Source organism: Gasterosteus aculeatus, chromosome 4, assembly GCF_964276395.1.
Source record: "Gasterosteus aculeatus chromosome 4, fGasAcu3.hap1.1, whole genome shotgun sequence".
Classification (NCBI taxonomy): Eukaryota; Metazoa; Chordata; class Actinopteri; order Perciformes; family Gasterosteidae; genus Gasterosteus; species Gasterosteus aculeatus.
In genome coordinates, this window is record NC_135691.1 from 32469167 (window position 1) to 32491745 (window position 22579).

The 22579-nt window shown below is 46.9% G+C and overlaps 1 protein-coding gene across 7 annotated transcripts in view; it reads right to left on the minus strand.

The window, feature by feature from the left end:
• Positions 1 to 22579, minus strand: part of anks1b (ankyrin repeat and sterile alpha motif domain containing 1B) — a 115132-nt gene that overhangs the window by 17467 nt on the left and 75086 nt on the right. For all 7 annotated transcript variants that reach the window (XM_078100368.1, XM_078100365.1, XM_078100369.1 and 4 more), the window contains 6 exons: positions 19264 to 19889; positions 18538 to 18660; positions 16994 to 17063; positions 14881 to 14987; positions 9789 to 9887; positions 9015 to 9167 (listed from right to left, as the gene is read on the minus strand). In XM_078100368.1, coding sequence (XP_077956494.1) covers positions 9015 to 9167; positions 9789 to 9887; positions 14881 to 14987; positions 16994 to 17063; positions 18538 to 18660; positions 19264 to 19889 — 1178 coding nt within the window. The remainder of the gene's footprint in view (positions 1 to 9014; positions 9168 to 9788; positions 9888 to 14880; positions 14988 to 16993; positions 17064 to 18537; positions 18661 to 19263; positions 19890 to 22579) is intronic.

Genomic DNA, 22579 nt, shown 5'->3' on the forward strand with positions numbered 1-22579 from the left:
CCTTAAATATGAGCGAGGGTGATTTCTGAGGGAATTTATCCTGGTTGAATAGTATAATTACCGCTTTACAATCACATCTAGTGGTTTTGAGCAGGAAAATGAAAATTGGAGATAAACATCAGGCGATAATGATGTCTGGCCCGTGGCACTTAATCTGTTGGCTAAGATGGGACGTAGGAGAAAGAAGCTTCCCTCTGGCAATCAATAAGTTTTGTCATAGAAAAGCATTGATGTAATGTGGATAATGAGCTCAGCTCATGCTGAGAGTCAAAGTAGAGACATTTACACCAACAGGGTCACATTCGACATCTTCTGAGCCTGAATACTTCATCACAGCCAGACACCGTCCTCGTCGATGCATCGCTCACTTAACTCGTGTGTTGTTTGGGGGGGAGGAGGGGGGGGGGTTTGGCTGGAATGATGAGTATTGATTTGCCCAAACTCTCAATAGACAACACACACACACACACTCTACACACTCTTGAACATATTCAATTACCCTCAGAAAGCAAGCAACTGTGTGTGTGTGTGTGTGTGTGTGTGTATAGATATACACTTATATACACACACACACACTACATTAAGGGGGGGCATCATCGGGAAACCAGAGACCACTGGTTGCTTAGCAACGAGAGAGCAGAGGGGAATTGCAGCTAAGTGTGGGTTTGTAGAAACTGATTTCCAAGAGGGACCAATAGGATGTCTCGTTTCTGTGCAGACACAACCGGCAGCCAATAGGAGAAAATAAGCCGCCTGCATGGACACATATATCTCCATTAATAGCACAAGAACTGTAACTATGACTAGAAGCACAGGCTGTGCGTGTGTGTGTGTGTGTGTGAGCAAGCAAACATTGCTAAGTGCTGCAGGATCAAGGTTGAAGCAAGAGCTCTCAAATCTTTTCCTCTGCATAAACACACACTTTGCCACACAGAGGAGCACAAGCTCTCATAGGGGCACCAGGCTGTGTGTGAACATCCATACATTTGTGTGTGTGTGTTTGTGTACGTTTATGAGCACAGTACTATCTGGTGTGGGTGCTTCAACAGAGATGATCCACCTTCGGTCTTTACAAACGGTAAAAATTGTTGAGACGTATAAAAGCTTAAATTTCATGACAGAAACGATAACAAAAATGGATTAATACTGATTAATCCAATTATGTTTAATTTTTAAACAATCTCGAGATGAAATAAAGAGAACATTTTATCTCCACGGTTGCATTTCACACCATTTATCATAGATCTCAAGGCTGAAACGTGCTGTTATTTTGCGCGATGTGCATGTTGTCAACCCTTGATTAAGATGAACCTTAATCACGCGTGAAAAAGAAGGCTTGACGCTATGAATCATTTAAAAAGGCTTAAAGGCGATACGGTAGTTTATTAAACTACACAGAATAAAAACAGTTAATCAAAATAGCACCAGCATAAGCAAATTGATATAATCAATTCTCCAGTACGCTTTTGTCTGGGATCGGTCTCTCTGCCTCGTCCATCGCGTTGAGGTTGCCAACTGACTAACGCCGGTCACCGAGGGGAGAAATCCATCGCCATGACGACTCGATGGACAGGATTGTACTAAAAAGCATCCAACAGGACTTCTGATTCAATTTTTCTGTGCGTCTAGGCTGTTGTACAACAGCTGGGGGAAGACATTTACTTCTCCTGCTGGGACCTGTCTCGTTCTGTCCCTCTTTTTACCTCCTGCAGTGTCCTCGCTTACTTTCCGCTCCGGTCTTGCTCAATAGCCGCTGCCTTGTTTCCCGTCATCGGTGCTGCAATACGAGTCCCAACAGGCAAGAAAATATTTACTCCTCATGTTGTCCCTCGATTTCCAGTAACTTAAAAGAAAGTCCAAGCTGTCTCTGACACACAAAGTAGGTCTAGGAAAACATAAAAAGCCCTGAACACAATCATCCAATCCCAGCGGCCAAGCCTTCGTGTCACGAGAGTTTACGGTTTCTCCCAGACTGACTGATTTTTAACTAAACTCTTACAAACTAAAAGCATTCCGCTCTGAAGCAACTATATTCTTCCCCTGCTCAGATTTCTGCTCTCTCGTCTTCCTCCAACAGTACGTTGGAGCAGGCAAAGCACAACAGCAAACAAATTAGGGCAGCGATTGTTTTTAACGATGGAGGAAATAGCGGTTACTCGTTTTCTCTGCTTCACCCGACTCACTCTGGAAAACAAAAACAGAAAGATTGACACATGCTCTGAGCTGCCTTTCAGAAGGTCTTCATGAGAGCTTGATAACCAAAACATGCGCCCACTACCCGATGTCAGGGGAACCGGCTCGACCAGCCGAGAGAATCTATTCAAAATCACCACGAAAAAGGTTCCCAGGCGGAGATTCCTGGGGGAAGAGAGAAAAAGAGGAAGGACATGACTCGCTCTTGTTGCGGGATACTTGTGAAATAACCCCTAAGTTGTATGCAAAGGAGGGAAGGATGCTTTGTGGCTTCCACACTGAGCTCAGTCTCCCGCAACGCAGACGCGCAAAAAGCATCCAACTCCAGCGCACACAGCCGGAGAATCCGCCGCGTCAGCAGTGTTGAGCGCTACGGGAGAGCTCACTTTGTGAAGGATGCACAAATCAAACATTAACAACGGAAGGACCTGTTCCTACCTCTCCTCAGGGACTGGACTTATTCCCAATGAAAGGTTGTTCCTCAGCCGGCAATTCTCTGCGCTTAGAAGTTGGTCTTTGACTCTCTCTCGTCCTTCTTTCTGCTCGGTCTTGAAACCTCCCCGAGATTTACTCCCTCGCCGCTTCGCCACCAGCCTCCGTCTCCCTTTTCTCGCACTCTAGTGCAGATTTCCAGCGCTCACCAACTCCTCCTCTTTCTTCAGCTCGCTGCAGCCAGACTGCATCTCCTACATGTCTCTGCCTGAGCACGCTCCCTCCCTCTCTCCCTCCCTCTCTCCCGCTCTACCCAGTTGACATTCCCCCTCCTCCTCTCCATCTCGTCACTATGGAGACGCTGGGCCCGTACGGAGACGGGCTCGTGCTGCTTCACGAGGAGTGTGAATGTGTTGTTTGTGTGCAGCACGAGTTGCGACAGTTACTATCATCACAATGACACCAAATTTTCTGACATTAAATACCAGCACAAATAGGTTTCTGTCCTGCGTAGTTTCTTTTTGCTGAGCTAAGCAGACTGTGTCCTAGCTTCACATATGCAGCGCGATGTAGGTGTGGGATTAATGGAACGGCAAGGAAATGAATAGGTCCAACACTATTAGACTACAGCACCCATCAGCCAGCCAGAGGCGCGAACCAAACACTTCTTCTATTTCAGCTCAAAACCCGTCGCAACAGACGGAACATTCATCCCAAATGAACCCGCAATTCCAAAGGTGGGCGGATTCACGGGAATCGCTGTCCCATCCTTGTTCTCACGTCTCTACGTACACAAGCTTGTACCTTTGATATCCAATCAAAGAACCTCACGTGGTCTGAAGCGGCTGCTCGTCTTTTGGATTGATGACTAAACAAGGTCATTTCCTATCATTGTATCTTGGGAGTGTTTTAAGATGCCCGTCCAAAACTTTGTGTTTGGGACTTTTACTGCAGCTTTATGACTCGTGTGCTTCAGAGCATCGTCATCCCTGAGCAGCCTTGTGTAATATACCTGCAGGGTGTCTCAGCCATAACAATCGAAGATCCAAGCGCCCATCGGCTGACTACAGGACAAAACTGGGACCAAACCAGTTCGGTGCATCAAAATAAGAGCCGCCTGTGCATGAGGGTATATATAATCGGCCTCTGTGTCACTGCAAGTGTCACATATATGAAATTCAACCCACGCAGCTTGACGTCATTCTGCCTATTTCTGTATTTTACAAGTCTACGTATGTGATCCAGTAAGAGAACCCAAACCCAAAGATAGAGCGTGACTCACCCGTATTGCCTCCTCACTGAGAAACAACTCTATGGCAGATTATCCTTTATTATGAAGCGGGTAGATGAAATCCAGCGTTCTGATTGGTTGAGAGTGAGCGTTCTATATCACACTGCGCACTCAAAGTAACAGGTTAGATTTTACGTGACCGTTAGTAGTCTTTAGCTTGGTGGCGTATACACAATATACAACTATTTTGTGCTGAAAGGCAGCTATTTACCTATTTATGATTTTGCGTCGGGCCCATCAACACCCCCGTGCTGTTACATCATTGGACGTACCGTATTGCTTTAGTAAAATACCTTTTTATTCACATTAATACACTGGAATCTCTACGGGTCCTCGAGATTCGGATCCGTTCAAAGGATCGTAAATGTTTGACTGTCCGCTTCTTCTAGACCTGACCTTCAAGCATTTATTGTTGACCTCGCAAGCACCTGATGATGAACATGATGTTGTATGATGGAAAGTCCAACAGCGGCGGTCCTACTGGGCCGCGGGTTCAGGGTGCACTCGGGCAGGTCACACACACACACACACACACACACCATCTCCCAGGACCTCCCACACCATCTCCAGCGCGGTGAGCGCTACAACAGGAAGTGCAAACGCCAAATAAGGCTGCAGGAGAGCGAGCGAGCGAGCGAGCAGGGACGGTGAAGTACACTGCAGTCCTGAGGCAAATCCACCCACACCAGAGATACTACTCACTCCCCACACATACTGTACGTGTACTACATGTGTACTGTATCTGCACACATCTCAACCTATCGGACACCATACGGGTGTGCGATAGCTGCCCTTAAATACACGTCTCCAACATTTAATGGCCTTTTGGGGGTTTTTAGTAGGTGTGTGTGTGTGTGTGTGTGTGTGCGCGCGTGTAGGACTCATAGTATGATGTATAGGGTTTGATCCTGCAGTGTCTTAACGAAGGCAGGAACCATCTGGTGTTGGGATGTGAGACAATCTGTCCATTTGGATAGGTGACAAAGAAGGTGATAAGCACAGGAACACGACACGTGCACGCACACAAGCACGCGCACAGACACGCAGACAAATGATTTGGAATTGTGTCAGGAGAAGGCAATCCAGTACACACACACACACACACACACACAAACCCGTTTCATTTATACCAAGTGCACATATCTCTAGTCTCTATGGTAACTAGTAGCCGCCATGGCAACGGAGAACAAGCGGTAGAAGAAAAGGCTGAACGCTCATGACTGTCCTCAATTTATTTTGGACCCCTCGTACGGTTACGCACACACAGACACGCACGCACACATATCCCGACACAGTTAGTCATTTTCAGCTTTTCAGAACACATTCCCAGTTTTGAGCGTAAATACCTCCTGAAGTGGGGAACGCAGGGACAAGTCAGGACTCGAAGGTGAATCACACACACATATTATATATATATATATATATACACACACCCACACGCACACTAACAAAAAGTGAGCACAAACTGTCGGGTCTTCACTTCAGATTGATTAGTTATACATTATATCTCTATATATTATACACACATGTACACAATTAATTTGTTGTGTCACAAGATGACCTCCCTTAATCTCAGCCTGCCCATTAATAGCACCACACACACACACACACACACACACACACCTTTAAAAAAAACATTAAGGAAATTCTTCCCAGAGGACCTGAAACTATTTGACCCCCCAAAAGCGAGATCCACTTGTGCTGCGTTGTGGAGCTCGGAGGACTCACTTAGAATGAGAGCATCTTGCAGCTTCGACGCACTTTTCTTTTTTTGGGCTTCTTGAGAAGAAGGTGGTGTGACTGAAGAGCGAAGCAGCAGCACCACCGCGTGGATCTACACACGACGTGACTGCACATCCCTGGGAATGAATGTGTGTGTGTCTGTGAGAGCCTCTTATCCATCTGCCATCGGATAATATGACGGGTCCATTCATCCACGACTGGATGAGAGACTCTTGAAATAATAATGAAATATAAAACATTAACATTTCGCCTTTTGACATCACAAAACAAATTAATAAATAAAATGTTTTATTCACTCTTGTGTGCAGCATCTGTGAGGCACATTCAACCATGAACCAACCAAAGGTCAGTTTTTAAACAATAAATTGGTCGTGTGTCCTATAAATATCTTTATATTATATTATATGATATTTGGGCTTTTGAAGCTTCTGGCCTTTTTTCAGGTGAGAAACTGACTTCTTTTTCAAAGCCACCAGTCAGTTGGCATCCAGCTAAGAAGTTCCCGAGCGACGCCTCCTCGCAGCCCGGGTCGAGGTCTGATGCTTTATTATGGAGAGAAAAGCACGAGAGTAGAATAATCTTGAGGCCACACTGACTTCTGGGGAGATTAAGGACACAAAGCAGCTTAAGGCGCAGCTCCCTGCAGACAAGGTGCTGCATCATTCGGCACCCGGCACTCTCCAAATGTTCGAGACTTTACTTCATGAGGCCCTCAGAAACGAATGGCTGATTAAATGGTCACTTATTCATTTGCTCTTGTTCGCACTATAGGTTAAGCAAATTGGATTCAGTGAGCCACCATTAGTTTCATTCTAGCATAATGTAAAAAAAAAAACTCCAATAATAAGCAGTATGTGCACACTTACTAATAATAAATTCTTATCAATTATTCATGTCAATTGAATAATTTAAAGATAGGTAATGTTCATTTCAGGTGCCAAGAAAATCAATCATGAAATAAAGTACCTGCACTTTTATTTTTTCTCGCGAGAAATTACTTAATGATTGATCATACTAACTGGGAATATGTACACCGCGTCATACAATGTCACATGGGTGTTGGGATAATCACTTTTGCAATAAAACAAATGTCAAACGGATAATTCTGAGGTAGTTTTCACCATAGAAATGAGAGAAGCTGATCAAGTTGTGAGAATAAGATCACATCCTTTTATCTTGATTTTCACTTTCAAATAAATTCGGCTAATCTCACATTTGTTTCTTTCCGTTTCAGTAGCTTCAAAGTTTTCTTAATTGCCAAGACATACTTGCAAAAAATATCTGAGATATTCGCACTGTTTAAGTCGTCTACTACGTCATGATGTGAAATACTGTTATAAGATGAAAGACTGATCTAAATGTTATTTAGACCAAATAAGAACTTGTATTTGGTAAGATGAACATTAATGAATCACGGTTAAAAGGAAAAAATATTAAGAAAAGTTGTAGGTTAATATTAGTCTTATGTGAGCTGGATTTCACAGTTAACCTTCATCGGGTGCGAAGTCAATCTACTCCGATGATGCAAAACCTGAGAGTCGCTCACACACACACACACACACACACACACACACACACACACACACACACACACACACACACACACACACACACACACACACACACACACATCCCTTCAAACGCAGCACCAATGCTCCTCCTCCCGTGTCTCCCTGGACACCACAACATCAGCGATTATCTTAACTATCACTTTGCTCATCGTGCTGGAGACACTTTGTTCTCTTTTATGTCTCTCTCATCCCCTCGTTTTGTGATTAATCTGCTTTTTTTCTTAACTTTCTTATTAATTTGCAGGCAAACTAAAAACAATCCCCAAAAACTAAATTCAATATATGTATATTTTACAGAAACTGCTCTGCTTTACTTAAACGCAACCTGCATCTGAGGTTTCTTTTGACGTTTGTCCTCCTATGATGAGTCTCTGATCTCACTGTGTGCTTGTGCGCCCTCTAGTGGCGTCACCCTGCTCTGCACTGCAGCCTCACAATCCTGATGCAATACAACATTCCTGTTCACCTGCAGATGCTCGTCTAAATGAGTATTAATATCAGCTTGTAGTATAAAACACTCGTGCTCATCATTTAGACGTCGCCGCTGTGCTTTCCACAGACACACAGGGGATCGACACAGCTTATGTCCCAAAAGCAACACATTTTAAAACATGCATACGTGGACACTGAAGCGTTCACTAACAATTTGTCCATCTCACTTATGCATCCGTGCAGATGCTCTCACTCACACACACACACACACACACACACACACAGGAGCAGCGTGTGGGCGGCATCCCCAGCGCCGCGAACCATCTTGCATCCCACATGCTTATATAACTCCCTCCCCAACTCCTCCAGCTGATCACTCATCACTTTATCCTACGCTGGGAAGGAAGAGCACCCCTCCTCCTCCTCCCTGCCCCTCGTCGAAATCAGGCAGGCGCGCGCCCTCTGCAATCCAGCGTGATTTCGTTACACTAGCAGCATCAAAGCAGCACATCTCTCCGTTGGGTTGCAGCAAAAACACACACACAGCTTTTGTGTCGGTGGAAATCAGAAACCTGCACCGCTTGTGACCATGTAGCCGCTCGGATGTCAACCCTTTTGCAGCTGCAAACTATCCGCTATACTATAAACTATTATACGGAGGGAACTCTCCCGGAGGCCAGAGGATAAGCTCAGGCATCGGCTGACGTGTGAGGCTCACGGGGCGGTTTATCGATTCGGAGAAACAAATCCACTCCGTCACCGAGGCGAGGGACGAGGACGGGGAACCAACAAGCGCTGCTGTCCTCCATCGCAAAGAAAGCCATCAGCTAAAGGTCGACCTCGAGCAAGACTTCGCTAAGCTATCCAGCGTTGTCTTTTCTAATGCAAGCAGCCAGCAGCATGAGACCAACTCATTCAGGCCAAAGGAAATAATTGGACTGCTGATTAAAATCCAGCGAAAAGATAACATTTGATTTATGGATTGCCGTTGGGATGCAAAGATTATTCCAGCAGTTATAATACAATTGGATAATTGGACAAGTTGTTTAAGGCAACAAGCCTGAGTCACATTGACGAGACAAGGCTGTAGTCATCGGTTAAAGGATGAGGCTTGTGTTCTTATAGATAGATTTGTCTTTCAATAATAAGAAAGGAAAAGGCCAAAACCAGCAATGTGGAACTCATTCTCTTAATATATCCCAATAACAAACTTTGTTTTATTTTTTTAAGAGATTAATCAGGATTTGGAAACACAGACCAAACGAACAATCAAAAACTCCTCAACCCAAATCCTTTCAAAATTTTCAGGACCGCGCGCAGAAGGAGGGAGCGAAACCCCCGATGCGACTTACATTAACGAGCTCGATCTCCCAGATCTTCTTGACCAGCTCCATGGAGGTGTAGCCGTTGACGAGGAAGGACTTGGTGTAGTCGCCGAGCTCCAGCGACTCCAGCCACTCCGCCACGGACGTGGGGTTGTTCCCGTCGTAGCCGACGGGTCTCACCTGCGGGACGGACGGGTTCTTTGAACCTTGCATTTTTTACATAAATACAAACAGCGAGCGGAGAAGCTCTGGCTGTGTTTCACCTTTGACCTGGAGCTCTGCGGCTTAGAACAGCTGTTCACATGCTAACTACACTACAGCCTAAATACATGTGTGTTACATAACATTACAGCGGTTTGAGTTGTGTTCACCGCATGTTTCCTTCCTTTCCACATTTGCTGTCTTTATTCTGCTGCAGCAGCAAAATCTCTACATGGGCATCATTAAAAATGTATTCGTAATGGGAACATTCGCTTCTCGGGGAGATTTTGAGCTCTGAAAGAGGACGTTCTAACTTCCAGCCGGATAACGTGCAAACAGGAAAGCCCAACTTAGGAGAATAGGACTGCCACAGCAGGGGGGTTAGTGCCTTAAGATAGTGAATCACATTATTCATTCACTTTTATTTTGACAGTCGCAGCTGCCCCAGAGAGCTGATGGTGCTTCAAAACAGAAGCACACATCCTTCGCCTTAAGTCGAGCACGTGTGTGTGTGTATGTTTTTTTTCCCCTGGTCCGGGTCGACTTGCATCCTCACATTTGATTCTACACCACACAGACGGAGTGAACATCAGCACTGACCCTGGGCAGCAGCCGTATGGCCTGCAGGAGCCGTTGTCTGTGGGCCGAGTTGAGGATCCCGATCTCCAGGAGGTCCTGGTCTTCCACCACGTTGCTGCCCTGGAGAGAAGAAAATAAACACAGCCAGGTTTAAAGGGGGTTTGAGCTAATAGTGTAGAGAAGCATGGCTCTGCAATCACAACACAGAGCAGCGGTTCGGTGTGCGAGCTCGGTTTTGGTCTGTTTGGAAACTCGCTGTACAGCTGAAGCCGTTTTCTCGACATGTTTTGGTTTCATTTTCAATCTAAATGAATTAACGCTATTAGAGGAATGTCTGATATTTACATGACAGCTAGAAATATTTTGGCTCTTGATAGTTTATTTTACAGATTCAGTCCAAGTTCACCACTTGACTAACAGGAGGAAATAAATCAAGTCAAACTGGACCGTTTTCACAAAAATACAAAGACCAAAAAAAAAAGGTGCTCAAAAAATAAATGGGAACAGAAAAGCAAAGCGTGGGCACGTTTTCGTCTTCTTGTCCAGATTGTACCTCAGCACTTCAAACCATTTCTGGATGTGCGTGTGCCTCCTGATGCTGCTGTGAATGCTGCGAACGCCCCCACATCAGTAAACTGATGCTGCCAAAGTCTCCACTTAATCCAAATTGTGTTTCGTAGGAGTTTATATGATTTTGTGCAGCGACATTCACTGTACCACAGTGGCAAAAAACAGGATTTTGGCACCGATTATCAAGCAAAAGAATGAAGCAAAGCTACAACCGATAGAACGGAGTAGACATTCTCATTTGTGACACAGCGTGGGTGTCTCATACGGTTTCACCTTCCGTAAACCAATGGGAAACATTAAGAAGCCTATCAGTCATCTTCCCCCCCCGCCCCCCCCCGGGTCTGCAGGAGAGTCTTGGTGCACACAGATAATTAGAGGAAAAGTGCCGGCAGGGAAAAGCAGCACAGGGAAGGGCCGTCTGCGCCTGAAATAGCACCAGGTACACAGAGTACAGAGTGAGAAGGGAGGCAAGGCAATCGCCACGGCGACGGTGGAGATAAAGCAGGAGGTGAGGGCGGCCTGGAGGTCCAGCCTAACACACACACACACACACTCACTCAGCCTTCTGTGATCCCACATCCGAGAAACAAGACGGGGGGGGGGGGGGGGGGGGAGGGGGGGGTTCAGCTTTCTCCCTCTTTTACTTTTGTCTACTTTTGTCTAAAAGTCCACTCTGGGGGACGCGGTGCCCGAGGTCAAACTCCTGCGATGCTCTGACATTTTAATTAGAAAGTAAGAGGTAACCTTTGTTTAGTGGCGGCGTCCTCAGGAAGATTTCACCGGAAAAATACTGTTCAAACTCCAGATGTACCAGCATAGGATACTGGATTAGCACATGATTAATCACCATCCATTACATACATACTAGTAATATGTACTATATACTGTAATATGAGCTCTTGAATCAAGAAACCATACTAAAGGTACATTTAATGAACGATGATGCGTTTGCCAGTTTAAATCTATTCCACCTGAAGGCCTGTGGCAGAAATACGCAACCTAATGCAGCAATGTGCCATCGGTGGCTAAAAGAACAAGACGGGTAACTAGAACAGGAATGCATTCTTCATCTATTTGCTTGTTTACTAAATAACTTTGCAGGCAAACCTCAGAGAGGCAGCTTTAGTGGCCCCTTCTGGTTAGAAACAGACTGAAAATTAGCAAGAGACAGCTTGAACAAAAGTGCAAATGGGCTTTGATTTCAAAAACACGAATGAAGAAAACGTTTGCGCGGCCGGCACTCTCCTCTCACATAATTATATCCCTTAACAATCAACAAGATTAAACAGGACACTGGGACTCTGAGGGAGATGATTTAAGCACTACTATTACAAAGGGGCCCGTTCTATCAATCAGTGCTTTTATTTAATGACACGGTCAAGGAGCATTTCTTGTAAAACAGATCCGCGAGATCCAAGTCGTGCAGTTTCCTTTAATGCATCTTTATTCTCGTTCTCCAACCTCCCTCTTTGATTAACATACGGTACAACAGTAAATCGGCTTCCAGGCTGACTAATGGAGCCCAGAGTTGAAGTCACCGTGCTACAACTCCAGGGCTGAGTAATAACTCACGGATTCACAGCAGAAGGGACCACAGAGGGATTCAAAGCCACGACTGCCGGCTCCCCGCTGGGATCCCAAAAGAAAGAGGAACGACTTCCTTCCTCCAAACACGACATGATGTTTGTCCCCTACCTGCACGTGAGAGATTAGATCTCGCGTCGGGTGTTTCGTTCATCGTGACAGCGAACACAGTTACTCCACCTGAGGCCCCCGGCCTCAGAGGGTCACTAACAAATTCAAATTCATGCGCGGCGGCAGGAGGTTGAGAAGGAAACTAAACATTGATATTCAGTGGCGGCGGCCTGGTAGAGTTCGCCTTTCCTCTTGCATTGGTCCGCCGTCACAGAACGTACCACTTTGTTCTCTTTGTATTGTTGCTCGCTCAATATTCAAACCGTCGCTTCTCTGTCCTCACTTTCAGTCCCGGATTCAAATGCGCCTCGGCTTTCCTCGCGAGCTCGATTTGCTGGTCCGTATTTCACGCGCGAACTTGGGCGGCGGCTTAAAGAGTTTCACTTCCAGGATGAAAAACATCCTGAGTGAGGAGGATTAGAACTGGCCGCTTTGAATGAGATAAGAATACTGACAATGTTTCGTTTCAAAGACGATTTCATTCACTTCGCAGTCTTCGCTGTCGCCGTTATCGAACGGCGTCTTCATTTAGCGCCGCTAAACCATTCAATTCCCGTCTCTATCAACTGGCTTCCATCGTCCCTCTTTGGTTTCATTGTGCCGACTGTAAGCGAATAATAAAACATCCCGATAAAAGGAGCCGTTTGTTTATCTCAGTGGCTCCACCAAGTCCAGCAAGCATCAGCTTGTGTGTCTCTTAAAAGGGTTTCCTCGGTCTCCCTCCCTGTCAAGTGAGCGATAACAAACCACATTAATCGTATCATTTCCACTTTCGCCCTCCATCTCTCTCCCCTCCCGCCCCGTCCACTCGGGTTCAGATCCCTGAGATTCAGCGCCAGCCGGCCGCGTTTACTGGGGACACCGACCGTCTTTAGACCGTCTTTTTCTCCTGATTACAATCATTTGGGAGGAACACACCGCCAGGCTTTGCAATGAAAACGGTTCAATAATGAAAATCCGACTGATGCAACAAGCAGTCGTCCCATCGCTGTTTTGGTTCAGTCTCACTGTTCTCATCAGCATCGTTTTCAGGACCAGCAGGACGCCGATTCCAGCTAAAAAAAAAGCTTTAATGAACCACATTTAGCTGTTAGAGGAGCCAGATCAATCACAGGGTTTCTCTCTCACACATTAGTGGTGAATGGTAACGGTGGACTGGAGCGGTCCATGTTCACGTGCTCATGCGTACATTCCCGTACACGGTGGCTTCATATGTAGCTGATATGGATCAGAATTGGGGTGAAATTCATCTGTAGATCGGATGTGTTGACTTGTTTTCAGCTCGAATCCTCCATTTGATTTAATCGCAGACAGTGAGTGAGAAATTCATTTGACCAGAATCTGTCCTTGAAGAATCCACAGCTGACGTTAAACAGGAGCGCCACTAATAGATTCCCTGAAGCCTCCGTGCCTCTACTGAATTAACATCAGCACTGAAGACATGGAGTCTCCCAAGGGCACAACACGAATATGAAATGTCGTCCTTTTTAATCCAAAACATCAAAAAGAGGTTTATAAACTCCAAGTGTGACCAGAAAGACTTTCAGCAGAGAAAGCCCAGATACAAAAGGACCTTTTGATGTCCCCGTGATGTTTGTTTGGCTGTTTCATCTCCGCTCCTTTCAACATTGATTCTATCCAAAGGCCTTTCAGAGAAGACGGCTGAGCTGAGAAATATTTTAAGACAAGAGGGGCGAAGCCGAGAGAGCGGAGAATCCCTAAATTCTCTCTGAAGGCCTGACAGACAGGAGTAAAAAACGTTACTTCACTGGTACGATGGCGTGTGAGTGGAAGAGGAAGGGCTGTGGACGAGGGGACATCAGTAAAATAAAAAATGATGGTTGACATGGACAAGAGATGACAAGCCACTGTGGAGACCTGAGGTGTGTGAACAGGGGCTCAACTGAACAATCAAGATCAGCAAACGTGGCTTTCGGAATATTTGCAAGTATGGCCTCACCACGTGAAGAACGAAACAGAGAATCTGTGATTTCATCCTGTTGCCACGGTAACTAAAGGAAAGAGATGCAGGTCACACCGAGTGGACGTGCAGAATGCTCATATACGTGAATATTCATACAAATGACAACATTTGAGTTGAATATTCAAAATGAGATTCAAAAATTAGGAAATACTGAAAAAATAAAGTACATTATTCTTTGCAGGGTGGTAAAATATAATCAGTTCTTTGCTACTTTGGTTAAAACCCCAAATTCTCTTTGGTTTGCAAATCGAACCCTTTGAGTCAGCATCCCTCTGCTCTTTTAACCCCACCCCCCCCCCCCACACACACACACACACGTACACAACCCTGAGAAACATCAAAAGAGTTGCTGGATAAAAAAATGAGCCAGCAAATTTCTCCTGATATGATGAAGAAACCATCGGATTGAAAATGGACCATCGGGATCATCGACAGGCTACAAGTGGTTGGATTTCTCTGCACAAACCGCGAAACAAGCATCCTTTTTGGCCGTGCATTTTGTAGTTTATTGTGAGCACGTAAGCCTGTGGCCTGATGCTGGAGATGGGATTTCTGTGCGTAGGAGGACCTCACATGGCCTCAGTGGGGAGAGGCAGCGATGACAAGGAAGGGAGAGAGAGAGAGAGAGAGAGAGAGAGAGAGAGAAATACAAAAGAAGGGGAAATCCAATGAACGAAAGAAGAAAAAAAGTGTCACCCTAATCACTGTAAGGAAAATGATGAGAGAAGATGATCTCCATCTAAGGGATCAGAGAGAGCTTTGGTGGAGGCGGAGCCAACAGGGAGAGAAAATTACAGTTAAAGACAAAAAATATCCCATCCTGAACCCCCCCCCCCCACCACAAACAGAAAAACAAACACTCACCATGAACTGAACGTTGTCAAAGCCATTGGCCAGCAGGTGGTTCTCGTACTGGACTAGACCGATGGAGTCGAGCCACTGGCCCACGGACTGCATGGGGCAGCGGGGACCTATGAGGGGGTGGAGGGGCAAACGCTTCAGTAAGGAGTAGCCGTCCACCCGGTAGCAGCGGCAGTCCGGCTGAGACAGCTGGCACTGCCACATCATGTTATGGCGGGCAAAGTGGCTGTCGAAGGAGCCCGCCATGCTTTTGAGGAAGTCTCTCGGTAGGGCAGCCGGAGGGAGGAGAATACAAGGGAGGCAGGTAGGAGGAGAGGGGGGCAGAGGGGGGCAGAGGGGGGGGGGGGGGGGGATGAGGGGAGGGGGGGAGTCGGATGGGAAGGAGCAAGTGGAGGCTAGGCTAGAGGCATGGCGTGGAGGGAGGATGGAGCGTGCATGGAGGGTGCAAGCGGGCAAAGGGCGGCTTGAGGCGTCCGGATGCTGCTGCCTTTCGATCCAGCAGCGAGGAGGGCGAAAGCCGAAGTTGTATCCAGAAAGGGGGCCGCCGTCCTGGGGCTAAATCCTGCCGGAGGGTGGAGCGAAGGCAACCGACTGTGTGTGTGTGTGCGCGCGTGTGTCGCACGCCACAGCAGCCGCTTTCTTTTCAGCTGTTGCGCTCGCTTGGCTGCTCCCTCAAACGTGTGTGTGTGTGTGTGTGTGTGTGTTTGATGTGTGTAAAGAGAGAGAGAGAGAGAGAGAGAAAGCTGCATGCGCTGTAGATTCCTCTTTATCAAGTACTCCCACTCTCATCTGTATGCTTCTGCAGCCTCTTCGCTCTCCCTCCTCTGAGCGCTGCTTCCCTCCCTCATTCCCTCACTCTCTCTCTCTCTCTCTCTCTCTCTCTTTTGTCCCTCTCTCTCGTTCGCTCGCTCGCTCACTTTCCTCCGTCTACCTCGTGTCTCCATCTCCTCACGGTGTAGATCGTCAACCTGCCGCTCCTCATGTATCTGGCTCGCTCTGCAAATAATGGCCATCAAAACAGCTACAGCTTCTTTGTCTGCAAGAAGCAGGGGTCCCTCCCACGCGCGCGCGCGCACACACACACACACACACACACACACACACACACACACACACACACACACACACACACACACACACACACACACACACACACACACACACACACACACACACACACACACACACACACACACACACACACACACACACACACACCGCGTGCATCCATGCCGCTGCATCTGTATGTGCGTGTTTGTCGCTATGTTGTGCATTGTGTGGTGGGCAGCTTTGGCACAACCAGGGCTTCTCCTCGTGGTAACCATGGTTAGCAGAGGCTTTGCATTCATAGAGAAAAAGAGAGAGGGAGCGAGGAGGAGGAGGAGGCGAGGGGATCAGCAGGTGGAGGAGGTACCACGGGGAGAGGGAGCTGAACGCAGTAAACAGGGAGGAGTGGCGTGGATTGGAGGTATGCAGGTGGGCGGAAGGATTTAATGTGTCTCGTTTAACTATAACACTGATTTGTTTCAATTCACGTCTTATTTTTGTGGGCTTTTTTTAACCATCATTCCTTGTTCTTAACAAATCGAGCTTTTAGTGCAAGCTGAGCACAGATACAGTTTGTGGCTCCACCTCTAAAGTTATTGATCAATGAGCTTAACGAGATCTGGTTGCAGCTCCAGAGCGCAGTGGCTCCTAATCCTCTTTAAATAAGGCGTCCCTAATCCTCCATCGATAGTTACACATGTTTGTGTGTCGCTGAGCAAACCAGACAGCAGCTCATGTAATTCAGAGGTTTTGTTCTTGAACACTATTTGTGTGGCGATTCTCGTGTTCTGCAAACGTTCTTGATATTTCAGAACTGATGAAACCCTTTGAGGATCTGGGCCTTCAGCTTGGAAACCAGTTGGTCGCTAGCTGATGATCTGAATGCTTCCGTTTATTGCAGTGTTGGACTTCATTGTAAAATCGTCCCAGTGTTCCCAGAGCTCGGTGTTCTCAAACAGCGACGGACAAAAGATACTAAAATAACACCCCGGAAGTAATAAACCTGACTTGTCCTTCGTGTTAGATTTACTGACACGGCCACACATACATACATCCGTGTGTACTTTACCTGAGGTGTCCTCCTTGATGTCCAATCCGCTGCAGATTCCTGCACCAATAGAGCTCATAATCTTGTCGATCTGAAGAAACGAGAGAGAGAGAGAGAAGTTCAAGGGAAAGCCAGTTCCCAGTAATAAGGCTAACCCCTATTTCTGGATTCAAGTGTCACATAACATGATCATTACGCCTGGCAGCTCGCTGGATCACACTCATTTCCCCAGTGAATTGAAAAAATAGGGAGGAGCAAATGGGGGAGGGGAGAAGGAGCAGAGGTAAAAGGAGGAGGAAGACCGATGGAGGGAAATTCAGCGGCTTCATTGGTGTCGGGCTGTCGACAGGTGATCACGGAACCCGATGTCTAGAAAAACTAATGCACCCTGAATATGGAGCCCAGAGGCAAAAGCAGCGACTGCAGGTCGATGATGGGAAGTTATCTTGAAGCTGCATTTCACAAGATGGTCGATTAGATTCTGGATGAAGCATCAAACGCACAGAATAACCCTCCGACTTCAAGCAATAAACAACACTCATTTCACCGAAGTCCTCTTTGTCGCTCATCAGCTCACTGCTGTTCTTTTCTAGATTAAACACATTGCACAGATTCCGCTGCAGGCTCTTAATTACCATCCAAATAACCACAAACAATCAGCGATTTTCAAGGTAAAGCCGTATGAAAGCATCACATGTGTAACATGCAGGAGCTACTGCGCCGGTGGCACTAATGAGTTTGGATATCTTCAGAGTATTGACGGTTCTGGGACGTCCCCCACGACGCTTCTGCTAATAAAGCAACGCTTTCCTCGGCATGTGCCGCAAATAGAGCAACGTTGTTATTTTGGAAATCCCCATATATCACTATTTCCCCCGAAGCCGTCGTACCTCGTATCCCGCGCCACGCAATTACACAGGAAAGGTCACCCTAATTGCTGGGGATTATGGGAAATTCCATATGGTAATTCATCACCATCAGCAAGCTATGAACATAACAGGCACGCACACATCTACTTTCACTCACATGCATTGCCGTTATTTTGAAAAATAGCACTTAAGTCCTTCTTATTATTATTAGAAAATAATCTAATCTAAGAAAATTGAAATTTCAGGGTATAAACACGCACAGACATCAGTGCTGTCTGTTGCAAATGAGTCTTAACGAGTCAGTGACCCAAAGTGTTTATGAAGGGGCAGTCCGGTTAATGGGCAACATCTGGGTCAGAGGCGCTTTGGTACCGAAGGGGGGCCCCCGGGCACAAACGCACCCTCGGCCCTCCGCTCTCCAACCTCTGCAGCAGAGAGCGCTTCCTCTCTGCAGCTCCGGTCAAATCTACGTGGGAGCACGTTAAGCCGCCACTGGGGCTCCTGCAGCAGCACGGTAGCTTTTAAAGGAAGTGAATACCTGAGCGCACGGAGGTCTTCCACTGCGGCCCCCCGCAGAGCTGCTTCAATTTCACCGATATGCATGTAGTGTCCCAGTACAATAAACTCAGTAATGTGAAGATGTTTTCCTTCTGGTTTTCTGTCCCCCACTTTCCTTCATGCTCAACCTTTTCCTACCTCTTCCCACTCAGCCGTGAAGGACGGTGTCCTCTCCAGTCGCCCCCCCGGGCCGGAGCCCTCTCCTGGGCTGGGACTTCCGGGCCCCTGGCCACGAGACCCAGACCCCCAGCCGTGCTCCTCCTAGACACGGACAAAAGCATCAGATTTACGCCTGATGACTCTAAAGAGAAGCAGAGCTCGCCAAATGCTTCTTGACCTTAATATGTTGGACACCCATAAACCGTTTCTCAGTGCTCATCAAAGATTTATCTGTAATGAAGCATTTTTCTTCAAACAGATTATTTATTTAGCTTATGATTTATTTGCAATGAATCAAAGAAGCGCTGTGGCCCAGATTAGTGTGTTATCTAATTGGCTGCACTGGTTTCTGTGTCTGAAGTCAGCCTGCATGATACAGCAGGATGCCAACTATCCCCACGGCTGCATAATTCATTCACCTGAACATTTACAGTCAATGCTGATTTGCTCTCGTTGCAAACTGAGATCTGACCTTTAAGTTTTCTAAAAAGAGAAACTTGTTCATGACTTTTGATAAGAGAGATTTTTATGTTATTCTCGGCCTCCTACATAAAAGTCTAAGGGAGGAAAAAGATTTTAAAGATTTAACCCGCCTCCATAACGCAACCTACTGTAGCTCCATTTCAAAGATCAGGCTCAACACTGGAGTTGCACAATTAATTATTGAGATGAGGACAACAAACGTAGATGGAAGCAACAACCCACCAGTATGGGAGACACAGCTACCAGGTTGGAATCGGACTTGGACAGAGACTTGGAGCGCTGCAGGTCCAGCACACTGCGGGGGATGGACCTCATCCTCCCCAGGGTGCAGGCCCGCTCCTCGCAGCCGGCACCGCCCGCACCGCCCTTGGGCGCGCCGCCTCCTGTCTGGACCCCCCGGTACTCTGGAACGCCACCGTTTTGACCAGAGGCGCAGCAGGAGGAGGAGGAGGAGTCCGCGGGTCGGGCCTGCTCCTGGTTGACCCGGGTGTGGAAGATGGTGCGGTACACCACCTGTGGCTTCTGGGCGGGGTCGGCGGCCCTCCGAGGCGACGGGTCGCTCCCGGAGAAGATCTGAGGGGCTCCGCCGGCGATCACGAGGCTGACGTCCGGGCTCGGCACCAGGCCGCTCTGGGCGTCGGTGCAGGCGTGCTTTCGGGGTTTGGGGCTGTAAAGGTGGTACGGTGTGTCGGGCGTTTCACACGCCGGGGAGGATCCATGCAGGAGGCCCGCAAACTCCTCTGGGATGTGGCTCTTCCTGCGCTCCTCCAACAGAGCACTGGATGTGGAGGAAGAGCAGAGAGGAGGAGGAGGCGGAGGGGGAGGGTCTCGCTGGTACGGCCCGTCGTCTGCACACAAAAGAAAAAACACTGACTGATTAGGATTAAATGATAGAGATTTGCATAAAACGAGCCTGTCACAACAGAGATTCACGCCAACGGATTTTAAAAAAACAAGAGCGATCGAGCGTTTACACTCGCTGCACAAACAAAGCATATATTAATATTTAAATAGCGAAATGCTTCGCACACTACGGAACAGAGAGGGGAAAAGCCGAAAACAGGAACGCAAAACGGCCAAAGCTGCAGGAAGGAAGATAAGAAGGAGGTAATACATCTTCTGCTCTCCTGTTGAAACGCTTTGTTCCTCCAAAGAGAAATAAAAGAACCCATGACTTGAGTTTTTACACCTCGTCTGGGTGCAAAGCCGCGCGTCTGAACTTCTGCATGAGCGCACAAAGTCATCGGGGCAGACGTTCGTACACCATTCACTGGGCTTTATTCTTTTTTCAATGGAATGCTTCAACAGGCGCCCTCTCTGTCTGCGCGCAGTGGGCCGAAAGCTCCTCCCGATTCTCTGCACAGATCGGCGTTTGTGTCGCTCTGGACGACGCGTCCGCGCTTCTGTTTCCGTCTGCTTGATTAACGCAGCTCGTTGGTTTGTGCTCATCGTCTGTGTACAAGTTCCACCTGAGGTGCCGGCGATTGTCTCGCATGTTTGAACAATGTATTCCTCGTAACGCGATGTGCAAGATGAGAGGTGTATTATTCTCATTCTTAATCCATCGTGATTATTTATTGAATTTTTCCAGAGCGGAGGAGCAGCACTCAAACGCACAATGATGAACCGACGACTAACGAGAATCTAGCAAAGGAATAATGTTCCAACGAGATTTTATTTATTTTATGGATGGGCCGATTCAAAAGAAGTCTCTTACTCACTGCATTGAAAGCTAAATACAAAATGTATGGAGTTAAATCCAAATAGGAGGTATAAACCGAGCATAAGAGATAAAAGCATGCAAAGTGGATCAAAGTCAGTAAAAGGAAAAAAAATACAGGAATCCCACAGAGAAAAGTGGACAAAAACACAACTTTAAATGAACGCTTGTGTTTCTTTATGGCTGCATTTTAACATGTTAAACACAACAATGTCAGTAGAGTTGTTATAATACGTTCTACAAGAAAAAGAATCAGAATTCCAATAAAGAGTTTTCTTCTCTAGGTCACATTATCGCTGCATTAAGTCGCTGTGTACGGAGTCTGCTCCTATTATCATACAGAACAGGAACTGGCTGAACAGCACGAGAATATCTTTCAGTGATCAAACAACAACAACGTGGTCGGCACTAATTTAAAGCATTAATTTAAAGGTTAGCGATCGGCTGGGTGGGACGGAGCAGCTGGTCAGGTCTTTGATCTCATGCATGCTAATCCAGCAGAAGGTTAAATGACATCTTGCTCATCGGCGTTTGAAACCAGCAGGAAGCTTCTCCGGGTCGGATTGTTTCCCAGTTATCTGCTTATTAAACTGTTAATCTAACATAATATTCCACTCCGCCCTCTATAAACAGCTGAAAAGGAAGGTTAATACTCCCTTTGTTTGTTCCCCGTCACTGGGAGCTAAGATTGTGAACCAGGTCATGTAAACAACCTCACCGCCGATAAGCATCAAACACACACACACACACACACACACACAATCATGGAGTCGAATGAACAGAAACAGTCCCAGTCCATTTCCATATGAAGCAATTACATAAGAGTAGAGAGAAAAAATATCAGCCGACGGCCAGAGAGACTTTCCTTATCGGTCATTAAAAAGCGGGAGATGCTCAAGCACCATTGAGTAGCAGGTGAAGCATTATTAACAATCCTCGATTTAAAAGCAACGTTTTTTCCGAATGGGATGGATCCAGTTTACTGCACCGGCCGGCTGTGTTCAAAGGTAGGAAACACCCTTTAAAAGGCCTCCGCTAATGACTCGTCATCCGGCAGGACAAAGACTGAGCTTATCGTTACTCTGCACGAGGTGGAAGCTCTTAAGTGACTCAGCATCTTCCAGCACAGACGGGAGCAAGAAGGCACACAGGTGCCTTTGTCGCCTGCGTCGTCCTCTACGGTTTGACCATCAATCAACAGCGCTGATCTCTGACATGATGTCATTCGTGATCTCTTACACCTTTAGGGTTTAACGCACCTCTTTAAACCTTTCTAGGTTCGATTGATTAAACAAAGAGCATTTTTTAACAACACGCAACGTCTGTGGCATTGACACCAATGATTCCTGCATTTCGACTGCACCATGAACGCATCAAAGAGTGAAAATATTAAACTTTTTATTCTTTATGTATATGATTCTCTCTCAGCCCCGTCTAGAATATCACTCTCTTTGCTTCCCGAGACGCACAACCGTTGGCAACAGGTGAGCCGGTTGGTTGCTATGGCAACAGAGCCAGAGTGCCAGCATCTCTCCCACTTTTTGTGTGTGTGTATCGGGGTGTGGGGGGGGTGCGGGGTTCTGACTGAGTGTCTCAAGCCTTCAGGGGAGCGAGGGAAAAGTGCACGGATGATAAAACACAGCAATCGAATCAGCAGGTGTTGGTGTGTTTGTCTAGACCAGGGGTCTCAAACTCGCGGCCCGCGGGCCAATTGCGGCCCTCGGGACGATATTTTGTGGCCCCCGCCTTCATATGAAAGTGTAATGTTAGTGCGGCCCGCGAGTTCTATATTGTAGCAACCTCGCTGTTAGCAGCCAC